This window comes from Vanessa atalanta, chromosome 26 (genome assembly GCF_905147765.1).
Source record: "Vanessa atalanta chromosome 26, ilVanAtal1.2, whole genome shotgun sequence".
Taxonomy (NCBI): Eukaryota; Metazoa; Arthropoda; class Insecta; order Lepidoptera; family Nymphalidae; genus Vanessa; species Vanessa atalanta.
The window spans coordinates 1,221,267-1,234,378 of NC_061896.1; the positions used below are offsets into that span (position 1 = coordinate 1,221,267).

General features: G+C 33.1%; 1 protein-coding gene across 1 annotated transcript in view; it reads left to right on the forward strand.

The window, feature by feature from the left end:
* The window catches only part of LOC125073941 (nephrin), a 238,009-nt gene that overhangs the window by 31,884 nt on the left and 193,013 nt on the right, over positions 1–13,112 (forward strand). Inside the window, exon 3 of the mRNA XM_047685061.1 lies at positions 4,671–4,820. Coding sequence (XP_047541017.1) covers positions 4,671–4,820 — 150 coding nt within the window. The remainder of the gene's footprint in view (positions 1–4,670; positions 4,821–13,112) is intronic.

A 13,112-nucleotide genomic window follows, 5' to 3' on the forward strand; every position in this document is an offset into this window, starting at 1 on the left:
GAACAGCCGTATCTGAACTAACTTTGTATCTCACTCGTGAATTGTTGAAATCCAACATACGCTGGTACGCTGTATTGATGTGTGTAACCTTTTTATACAATTATTAAAGTCAATATTGTATATAAATTTCTGACATTTAATAATAGTATTCATCTGTGCGATTCTGTAAGAGTTCACTTCGTTTCTCAATCAACTCACTCGTGAAATATTGACAGCTGACTTACGGTGATACGCCATTTTCATTGCAGTCAATGTAGCTGATCATATTCTGACGCTATACGCTAGTCTTCAACGGTGAGTTTCGAGTTTCTTCTTTCAGAATAGCTCTACTGTAGTTAGTTTCGAATTCATTCCACGAGATCTTTCGAATGATAGTTAACATTTCATCTTATTTTAATTAATACAACAATTACGTCATTTATTTTCCATCTATACTGTTTAATGAGGATAAAACTTGGTTATACTATTAAAAAGTAAAATATTACTAAATAAATAATAATGGTTGACTTCTCTTAAGAAGTCTAAAGAATTTTTAGTACCAATTAGTGTGATCCATAAGAATGTAATTTGCGTTATTTAATAATCAAATTTACATATGAATTACGTTTTAGTTTAACCGATACGTCGTTTAACGTTTATAGCAATATTGGAACTAAATTGTTTCAAAGTTTTATCCAGAAATATTTTCAGATATTTTTTTTGTAATCTATGAAGGCGCATTTTCATTGGTCGATAAGTCGGTAGTTAGCCCGATTGCGGGGAGTACCCGCATGCGAGCTAACAACCAATGAAATCCACTGGTCGATAACTCGGTCGATTAAACGTGTGCGGGTGATATCCGCATTCATATATTGATATTTATATATGCGTTATAGAAATCACCCGCACCCCGTATGCGGACTCTGACGACCAGTGAAAACGATAAACTCTTTGCGGGCCCTATGGCATGCGTTACAGAAATCTCCCGCACCCCGAATGCGGGCCTTATCGACCAATGAAAATGCGCCCTGATCCATTTTAAAGTTACAAATTAAACCAAAAACTTGTGCTAGGATTTGGGATAGCAATAGCCCAAGAGATCAGGATTGCACGTACGACTATTTACATATGTATGAAGAAACAAAATGTCATATATACCATTAAGAATACATTCAGGGGCTACTTTTTATATTTCAACGTAATAGAACCAAACTAGCGATAAATTGGTCGGCTATTTGGGAAAATTAGGCTATCATGCTGTTATCTCGTAACCAGCCTTAGGGAGCTTCTTAGGCTGTTATTACCACATTATTATTATTGACCCTGTTACTACTGGTCGTCAAAGTAACATTTCTGTTCAATAATAGAGAGCTCCGAGTTGTTCGTTGACTTTCATGCAGGATATCGGCAGTTAATTGTATGTGATTTGTGAAAAAAGTAACTATTGAGTTCTTGTCGGTTCCATGTATTCTACCGACATTCCTGATTCACGATTGAATTGAATCTTGTAAAATGATTCAAAAGTGCCTCAGACTCTACTTAAATGAAGTTTTTTTTTTTTATTTTGCATGTATATTTTATTATAAGAAACATTGAATGTCACGTTTTAATTAATCCGTAGGCTGTATTCGATAAATATTAAAACGATTTTGCTGCACAAATATATAAAATAACGCCATTTGGAAGTTACACTAGTCAACTAACATGACTGTAATTTCAAATGTTGAAAAAGAGTAACTAATGAGTTTCTTGCCGGTTCTTCTCGGTAGAATCTACATACCGAACCGGTGGTAGTTTGCTAAATACGATTCAAACAATTCAAGCCTACTCGAATAAAGTATATTTTGATTTTGATTGATTTTTGATCATAAAATAAAAAGGGTTAAAGATTTCCATCACAAAATAAAAGGATACAAATATCTTCTAGAAAACTTCCGGGTCTGGAATCAAATTTTCTCGTATTCGGCAATCTATGAATATCTTTTGTGGCGTCCTTAAATTTTCTTTCGCCACAAAACGAAAAACCACAAGCTGAAGCTATTACATCAAATCAGTAGGTTTGTCACCTCAATTTAAACCGCGATAAACTTATCTAATCTGTTTGAACTGCTTTTGAAAATGGAAATCTGTTTTTTTTTTTAAATCTTCTGATTTGTGCCACAAAAACCGCCAGGAGCGTTCACCTCTGTAGAGTTTGTCGCGTCGCCTTATAAGAACACTCGGCGCCCACTTGCTCGTATCGTATTAGCCGATGAAGTGTTCTTTGTCTCTCCTTCGAGAAATCACGCTTTTTGTCTCGTTCGCTCCCTTATGGTGCCTTTTGTCTTACTCGCTTTGATAAGGATATCTTACTTTTTCTTTAAAATTTCTATTCACAAATACAACTTTGTCAGTGCTTTCATTTCTTCCGTATTTTGAAATTGTATTTTTTTCTTTCTCTTTAAAATCCCTTTCCTATCTTTTGCATCATTCTTTTGACGATATTTTTAATAAAGCATTATTAAAATAATGTTTGTTAAATCTATGTTACATTAATAAACTACATATATATTTATTAAAGTGATATCATTTAGAGATGTGACCAAAACTAATTGATACAAATAACAAACATATTTTGAGCATGGAAAAATGCAAAGTTTCAATAGTACGTTATATTTTATCAAAAATATACTTCACCCCAAATTAAATAAAGAAAAGTGTAGCTATGTTACATAAAACAAGACTATGCAGAACGTACGACCCCTCATGTAAGCTAAGAGCTCTCAAAAGAAAACGTGAGAGGCACACGTAACCAACGCTCATATAAATATGCATGGAATTATGTTAGGAACGAAACGATTTTTTTTAAATATTTCTTACTAAAAGAAATAATAACACCATATTCTCTACACTTGATGTAGGGCTTTGTGCAAGCCTACCTAAGTAGGTACCACCCGCTCATCAGATATTAAACCGCCAAACAGTATTTTTGTGGTCCAGTTCCAACGGCGTGTGTGCTATTGTCACTACAGCCACAAGGGATATAAGATCATAGTTCCCAAGGTTGATGATACATTGACGATGGTAGGAATGGTTTACATTTCTAACATCGCCAATGTCTACGGGCGGTTCGGACTTACCCATCAGATGACCCATTTGTGCGTCCATCACTATATCATAAAAAAAAAAAACAAATCATACATAGACAACAATGCTAATTTATACACAGACGATTCAAAAATAGAAAAATAAATTGTAGATAAACATAGAATAATTAAAATAGACGCTTCTGAGCAGTTTTGATCGAAACAAATTTTTTCAAATTTCATTCGAATTTCAGAGACAGACAGATTTACATTCTCATTTATAATATTATAATAGAAATATAGATTAGTATAGATGTTGGTTTAACCACGACGTTTTCTTTCACTGCTGATTACGAAATGAATTATAAACCAACATTAAAACTCTGCGGTCTCAGTTGAGGTTGTGTAAAAAGCTCAGGGTCTCAATTAAAAATAATAATATTTGAGTCCTTCTGAGATACAAAGGATGATCGATCCATACAATTATACTGTAAGGAATTATACAAACAGTATTGTATTCACGAATCCAATTAAACACAAAAATCTCTCTTGATTACTATATTTAGATAAAGATATCCATTGTGTTATATTCTTTCGATATTTTTGGAGGAAAATTGATCAATTATTTTCACTTCTCATCTAATTTTTCGTCACGAGAAATAATAATGTCATTTCGTTGAAAACGAAAATTTCCTGCCTCTCAATCTAATCTATGTTGAATATATGCCGATCGGTCCCTGAGGGCAGATTTTCAATTGTTCACCATAAACTCATTATCTCTACGCCTTTGTAGAACATCTGCTTGGAGTTCGTTAGCTATTAATAGGTTAAAACCTTTTTATTATTAGAAACCTTTGAATAAATTCAATACCACTTTACAATAAACGAACGTCGACATTGATATAAAAAAATCTTCATCGATAAAATAACTAACAATTACATTTATTGGTTTTTCTTTCAATGCTTTTTCCCTCATTTGCATTTCTATATTCATTTTCCAGTAAATCCCGTAATTAATACACCTATATCCACACTCGGATGCTAGACTACCTCTATGTTCAATTTCATTAATTTCGGTTCAGTGGTTATTTTGTAGTGAGGTGGCAAACAAACTGGAGTTACTTTAGCATTTATGTCGGTTTTAATTTTATTTTAAATGCCATATTAATATCTAAATAGCTCCATTGCTCTTAAGCTTGGGTATATTATATCTTGTGGTACTTTATTGTGTAGCTATAATGACTGTCGTTGAACTTATCATTAAGATTTATTAATATCTTGTCTGGTTACTTCCTTCGGTGTCAGGAAGTCTGAGTCATTTTTTGCTTCGAAGTCTCAACATAGCGATCTAAAGATTATTGCCACTATTCCGCGCTAGTTTTTCTTACGTAATAAAAATTAATTTAAGCTACCGTTCTTATCTTTAATTCTTATGTTTTATTATGTCTTGAACGATAATTATTTTAAGAAACTATTTCATGATCTTGTGATTTTAATATTTATTTAAAAATATTATCTTGATTTGATTATATTCATTATATTTTCCTTTATTTTTATTAAACTACGTTAAAACTGTAATAAAATAAATACATTTTATTTTATTTGTTCTTTTGTTTTTTGTTCCAGCACTCGCAACAATCAACTGCTTTCAACAGCAATATTTTCGAGTACTACCGAAAAGCCTTCGAGTTCAAGAAGGTTCGGAAGCGGTATTAGAATGTGCCGTGGCGAATTTAGCCGGTCAGGTGCAATGGGCTAAGGATGGATTCGCTTTAGGTAAGATACTTACATCAATAATTCAACAGTGCAAAATGTTAGAGGGACTATCTATGAGTTCCCCTAAGTGTGCGTGACTTATTTATTCAAGATTTGCTACACTGTTACACGACAATGCTTCAGCATTGTCATTGTCATGTTTCTCATCGGTTAGCTTATATAATTTTTTTTTAATTTTTATTTCTATATCACCATTAAAAATTGTTAATCAAACAAATATGACATCTATGTCTGTGTCTCTAGATAAAAAAAATATCTATATTTCACATTAATTACATTGATAGTTTGAACAAAAACAATTGATTTATCGATAATATACAGAACTATCAAAAGTCAAAAGTTCATTCAAAATAATAAAATTGTCTCTTTTCATAGAAAGTTTTTGTTAAAACAGATTCGTATTCGTAACAATTGAGGTCGTAAAGGACATTGAGAATGCCGATAAGGCTTCCCTGAATTAAACAGTTAAACGTAAATTCTTAAAGAAGAAAAATAGATGGGAGGAGTTTTGATTAATGAAGTGTCAAAGCTTTAACGAGTGACGGTGGTCAAAAGATAAAAAATAACTGAAGATATCTCCGGAGATAAAAAGAGCCTTAAAAAGAAGGTTCTTTTTTGGTCATTTGGCAAGGCATTGGTATAACATTGAGTATAGCTTAATCTAATATTAATGCTTTCGCTTTATAGATTAAGAAATTATTTTGTACAAAACTTCCTGAAATTGCTTTTTAATTTTTGTTCACATTTAATAGTTTTAATTAAGATAATCAGAATGTCATACTGTCCAAAGATATAAACGTATTTAAATACCTTTTGAGTCGAGAATGTTATTCTATGATTTTTTGTGTTTACGTATATCATGAGATAAAAAAAAATATATATGCGGTTGAGAAACTTCAATTTTAATCTGTGACAGTTCATTGAGACGTATTAAAATATTTTATTAATTAATCTTTCACGACTATTCATTGCCATAAGTAAAAAATTACGTAACCAATAATTTATTATCAATGAATGTTAAAATAAATCAATTTTATTTCATACCTTTGTCCAATAAACTTTACCATTTCGGAATTAAAAGAAGAATAACTTAATACTTAATTCAGACATAGATATAGTTACAGTAGTAAATCTATACATTAAGGTTATTCGAAAGGTTAGACCTCATTCACGAATTCGCCCTTTTACGAGGCTTTATGCTAGATTCGAAACGAAATTAATGTATGAAATTTTAATTAAATATCGTATTATTAATATATATCTTTGGTTAAATTAATGGAATTTCCAAGCTTATTCCACTTCAGAGAATCATTTCGGAGGGTGAATAAATCCATATTTATTTATTGTAGCTGAAACCTCGGTTTCTAATTGTCTTTTCAACAAAACGTTCAAGGCGTTTGTATCTTTCAAACTTTCTTATTTATACTAGTTGTCGTCCGCAGCTTCGCTGTCGTTTTAGGAGTTGGTCGTCTTAAAAAATCAGTCCATGTCCTTCCTTGTGTTTCAAACTAGCTCCATACCAAATTTCATCAAATTCGGTTCCATGATTTATCCTTGAAAGAGTATCAGACAGAGATAGTTTCATATTTATAATATTAGTAAAGATGTTCAACTCTAACGTTCTCCTCTCAACGTTGAATCAAGTAAGAATGACTCCAATGTTTCAATCAGAAACTCGCAATATTTTATAAAAACAGCACTTAACTCGAACTTTTAAACTGGAGCAATCAGCAAGCTCCTAAAATGTCCAATTAGCCGACAGTGGCCTAATTTATCCCGTGACCGGAGTACCAAAATTCACTTATGATAAATCAGTAAATTCCCTAAACAATACCGTATCAGAGCTACAAAATTTATCAAAAGACTTACCTTTGTTATCTATACGTAAATCACAAAATCGAGTGTATTTTTCAGGTATCTGAAACTTTCATCAGAATTCCTTTAGAAAACAACCGAATTCTTTCACGAAAACGCCTAAGCTCCAATCAAAAAGATCGATTTTCTAACAAAGAAAACGAACCTATTTGAATTTGACTAGGCATCCCAATCAGAGAGACAATGGCTATATAAATAAACGACGTAGAACATTGAAGCGATTGATTGAGACATTCTGTAGATGGAGTCACGGAATATACATATACATTTCAATGGGTGTAGCCCAAAATGTTAGCGAAAGCGGATTAGAAATGAAGGAAGCTAATATTTGCTTCTTCTACATTTTTTATGTGGGATATCTTTCTTCTCGCTCTCTTATAGTTATAAAATTATTACATGAAAAGAGACGGACGTATGTGGATAATTGTTATTTTAAAATCTTAAACAACTTAAATACTTTTAATGATCATATGAATTCATTCCCAAAATAATAAAGTACAATCGATGAAATAGTCAAAATATCACTGAATTTTAATCCGCTTAACGTATTTAATCCATTTAATTCAACTAATATTTATTACATGGGCGATACTTAACGGACTATTTCGGCTCATCGTTTGGCAGCATCCCTGCACTTATAGACGACACAAGTGATGCGGTCAGTACAAGATAAGTGGGTAACACTCAACCCATTAAACATCGAGATAAGAGTAATTTCTCATACTTGAATGATATCATATCGTGACAACATTTGTAGCACCTCTAGAGACACTCTAGAGTCTTTATTAGATTTATCATATTTAGTAAACCTTGGCTTCGAACAAGTGTAACGTATACTTAATTAGTCAATTTATTACCTTCATATACATCTAATTTTATAGTAATTGGATCAAAAATTATTCATATGTCATAAGTTCGAGCTAAGGTCCCAGTTACATGATCAAACAAATTTCAATCAATTATATTTTTGAAGTTATAAATGACGTATTACTAAATTAGGTATGTTAATTTGTCATATTGTTCATATTGATAGTATATGTAAGGTATTAAAGACAAGTATCAAATTACTATGAACGTTCGGAGTTATACTACGAATAAGTATAACTCCGAACGTGCCTTTTTTGTTAAGATATTTGCATATTCCAAATTCAAATATTATTTTCAATTTCCCTTAAAGTCTTAAAAGCATTTTGTTTTTATCGTGAAATCGTGGCATATATTACTACGGTAAATCGTCTTGAGAGCTTTTAAATATTTATCTATGTTAATTAACCAATAATAGGTGACTATGCGACTATGGGCCTAAGGAGATTACTCTGATAGACAATGTACTCATGATGATTATAATTGATCTATTTAGAAGATCTATCTCGCTTCAAATGGTAATATGTTGACAAGGACCGTTTCGAAATTATCTAAGAATTAAAAATATATGTTAATTATTTACAAAGTTATTTTATATATTTAACTTTAACAGGAAAATGCTTGGAACAAATTATTGTTATATGCAAGAGGCGGTCTTATGGCTAATTAGCCATTCCTTCCAGACATTTAATATCCTGAAATGAAAATTAGTGTATAATTTTAGTGAATTAACTTTAAGAGACATTTATGTGTTAAAGGATATTATAAAAGTAATAATTTGTTAACGAAACGATCTCCAGGTCGTTTCAAATATATATTCGTATTTGGAATCCTATATATCATGACTGCATATCAACGCTTAACATTAACAGTCTGTAAATTTCCCACTGCTGGGCTAAGGCCTCCTCTCCCTTTGAGGAGAAGGTTTGGAGTCACGCTGCTCCAATGCTCCAATTAGACAGATGCAGGTTTCCTCACGAGCACGATATGAACATATATATATATGATATAAACACAAATTAAGCACATGAAAATACAGTGGTACGCGTCTGGGTTTGAACCCGCAATCATCGGTTAAGATGCACGCGTTCTAACCACTGGGCCATCTCGGCTCATCATCATCAATGCTAAGCCAAAACTAATTCACCTTAAAGGTTACAAATTGGTAAATTCGTATGAATATTATAAGTAGGTACGAATTTTTAAAGGCAAAATTTTTTACGTAGACTTAATATACAAATTGAGCGAATTATCATAGCTTTTGATGTGAAGCGATTGTTATCTAAATTCACCTAACCACACCGGAGCTAGCCGAATTAACAGTGTACTGTAACCATCATTCGAGGAGACTATTGTGAACGAGTATATTATACGCTTTGAAGATGAAATTAGAACTTACTACTAGAATTAGAACTATTTATTCACTAGATTCCAACCAAGATTTGCCCGCGTGTGACAAGGTAGAATGTTATCGTATGTGTTAAATCAAGGATATGAAGAAATGAAAAATTTTGCAAATTTCATCCAAATCAATGCAGTTTTTCATATTTATAATTAGAGAAAAGTTAGTAAGAAGAAGGATATTATTAGTAATAAGTGCAAACAGATGAATTTAGACGAGATAGCATTACTTTGACGATATGCTTTATTATATAAATTTAAATATGACGACCTCCGTGGTCGGGTAGTGTGTACACCGGTTTTCATGGGTACGCTACTCTGAGGTCCCGGGTTCGATTCCCGGCCGAGTCAATGTAGAAAAAGTTCATTAATTTTCTATGTTGTCTTGGGTCTGGGTGTATGTGGTACCGTCGTTACTTCTGATTTTCCATAACACAAGTGCTTTAGCTACTTACATTGGGATCAGAGTAATGTATGTGATGTTGTCCAATATTTATTTATTTATTTATTTATTTAAATGTATTTGATTGACATAGATTTGTACAATGTTGGAGAACCTACTGAGTTTCTTGGTAGTTTCGGTAGAATCTATATTTTACGGGGGTAGCGTTACATTAAATACGATTATGTAGTGGCACTTCAAAAGGCTTTGTGCCAGGCCCGTCTGGGTAGATACCACCCACTCATCAGATATTCTAAGGCCACGCAACAGTACCCAATATTGTTGTTCCGATTCGAAGGTTGAGTGAGCCAGTGTAACTACAGGCACAAGGGATTTAACATCTTATCCAAGGTTGGTAGCACATTGGCGATGTTTGATATTTCTTACAGCGCTATAGTCTATGGGCCGTGGTGACCACTTACCATCAGATGGTCCATTTGATCGTACGCTTACCTTTATCACAAAACTTGACAGACAAGCTCTCGAACCGCTAGTAACATTAAATTTAATTTAACTTAGTAAAATGGCAGCTGAAAATGACTTTTGAGTTCATAGTTTTCGTAATAATTTTGTTCTATTATCTTATACATTGCGCCACAATTTTGATTGGTATAGTTACAATAATAATGTTAGTATCGCTAGCATGAACTAACAATGTTAGCTCAATCAGTTACTGAGTTTAGTTCAAACATTTAAAATAAATCGGCACACTGAGAGTCAAATAGATTATTTTAAATGTATTTACTATAAGCAGGCGGAATAAAAACATGGCACCTGGTAGGGAGAGGTCACCACCACTCTTAAATATTGTAGAATATTTAATTATCTTTGCGTTTCATAACTAACCATGGAAAATAAGATGTCATGATCCATGTACCAGGAATTACACTGGATCACTCACCCATAACGGAACACGACAGTAGTGCTAGGTAAAGTCTTTAGGTCTATAAGGAATGAATGTTTGGTAAGTGGTACCTCAAACTCTACCAACCGAGCAAAGTTTTAATTCAAAGTTCGTTATCGAATAAAAGTCTGAGGAATTTCTGCAAACTGCAGAGGTATATCATGACGAATATTTAAAAGGAATTCCACACATCGCAATTACGAAAACTTATAAAAGGCTATGATGGTTCGAAAACTTCATGCCACCGTTACAGGTATGTAGCCTCCACAAAGTCAGTTTTAAAAAAGCATTGCTTGCGTTTTGCGGTTATATGCTGCGTCCAGACTGCCGGCAACGATGCGTGGACAAATGTAACTTTTAGTTGGCGTAGTTTAATTCATTTGGCAAAAAAGTTCGAGCTAAATAGTGGACCAGGACCAGATTACGTTGACCGTAGCAGCCTTTGATAATAAACGGGGCTATGGGTCAGAGGGCATCGTTTTTAAACTATCTGCGATTTTCATTTACAGTAAAGACTTTTCGCTATATGTATGTATGTCGAAATTTTTTCTCTGTATTCGTTTTTCATGAATCTTTCAAAGTTTAAATTGAAAGTACACGAAGTCTTTTATGTATTGGATTTTAAACATTCTGATTTACTTTTTAATTTTGCATCGTAATTTTGTTGCCATTTGAGAAGTTATATAAAGAGTTGACGATATTGATCATTTCTCAAAAGTTAAGATGTTTGTTCTATTTTATAAAAAAAAACGGCGAACCGGATCCAAATCTGTCCAAAGACGACTTCAATAACTCAAACAAATATTTTAGAATTAATAATAACAAATAATAATCTACAATAATATTATAAAGAGGTAAAATGTTGGTTTGTATGTATTAGGTAAGCTCCAGAACTAATGATCCGATACTAATTTTTTTTCACTGGTAGTAAGCTAAAATAACCCTGAGTGTTACAGTGTATAAATTATATTTAAGCCATATAATCTCATCTCTCAGCCGAAGGACGTCCACTGCTGGACATAGGCCTCCCCCAAAGATCGCCACAACGACCGGTCTTGTGCAGCCCGCAACAACCGCGCTCTTTACCAGGTCGTCGGACCACCTCGTGGGCCTACCCACGCTGCGTCTTCCGGTCCATGGTCGCTGCTCGAGAACTCGTCGGCCCCATAATAATAGTCATATAATATTATTTATTAATACATTACACCAAAAAAAAGACTGCAGAAAAATTCGCAACAGAAAATACATCAAGAAGACCCAATCGATAGTCCTAAGTATATAAATATTCTATTCAAGTGTTAGACTTTGCGAAACTTGAACATTAATTGCGTAACGGAATAAAAATCACCGGTTACTATTTAATTGCGTCTCAGTGATGACCATAAAATCTTTAATGGAACGAATGAATAATTTAACACCGTAGTTTAAGAATTATTGCTGCGATAACACGAATGGAAGTTTCTGGAGAAATAAGAGGAAAGTCAGGACGCCTTAGGTTTTGAAGATGTACACGATAAGGGAATGTTCATTATAAATCATTGGAGACGCAGCCGATATAGCTCAGTTTTAGGAATGCGTGAATCTTGTGTTTGGGTTCAAATTCAATTTTCATGTCCTTAATTATTTCAACCAAATAATTGCTTCGTTGGTCTAGCAGCTGGTATTCAACAGAAAAAAAGACACTATCAAATAGGTACATATAATATATAAAAATATACAAAACATATAACAACTAAGAACTGAATTAAAACTTATTCAACCAAATCATTAAACGAATTAAGTACCAGATTTGTACAGAATAAAAGAGTTTTAGATTATCACCCTGATCGGTAATCGAACCTAGAATTTCAAACAGACCCAATTCCTTGATTGACAAGAGATCTCAACGAAATTGCGATAATTAAGCATAATGAAATTAAATTTTCCGATTAAGCCCATCTTCCCCTAATTACTGTAATTGAGGAGAATCTGGCAGAGTGTTGTTAGCGAGAAAAATACAACCGTTTTTTTCTCGCCCTAGTGCTTTCTCAGTCTATCGTATGTACTTGGGTAATTCTGTTTCGCTCACTCACAACTCAATACCTAATATTGTTCATCAATCAATATATCGTGTCGCTGTTTTCGTTAAATAATAATTATATTAAGAATAAATGTTTTACCGAAATGGAACACAAGTTCGAATAAGTGTATCCTAAGCAATTGCTGGTAAAATCTCGGCAAGCGCCTTTACCTTCGTGTGTTTAATTTTTGTCATCTCACAACAACGGCGTAGGTAAACATCGCGAGGTTACATTAAACTCTCCCACATGGTTCCACTGGGTTGCAATAAACTCTAAATCGTACATTCAAGTAGAGACTTGCCCAGCAGTGGGTCATTTATAGACGCTTCACCACTTATCGTAAGGCCCAACATTAACTTCGATTTGCTGTGCTCCGATTGGCTTCATGTTTTAGTAGGTATGTAAATTAAAAATATATGTAAAGCTACTGCCCGGAGAACAGATTCTACCGATATGAACCGGGAAGAAACTCAGTAGTTACTTTCCGCCGTTTTATAATACAGTATGTCAATACAGTACAATAAAATTTATATATATCCTGTCTAGAAATTAACAAATACTAAGTCCATTATATTTTATCATTAGTATAATCTTGTATTGAAAAATATGCCTTAATATTATCAATATAGACACTAAAGATATATTATCATCCCATACAGCTACACTTGTTTCTCGTGGTGAAGCAAACCAACTAAAATTAACTGGTACTTCGCTCGAAGCTTATCTGTCTTCTCGAATTAACTAAC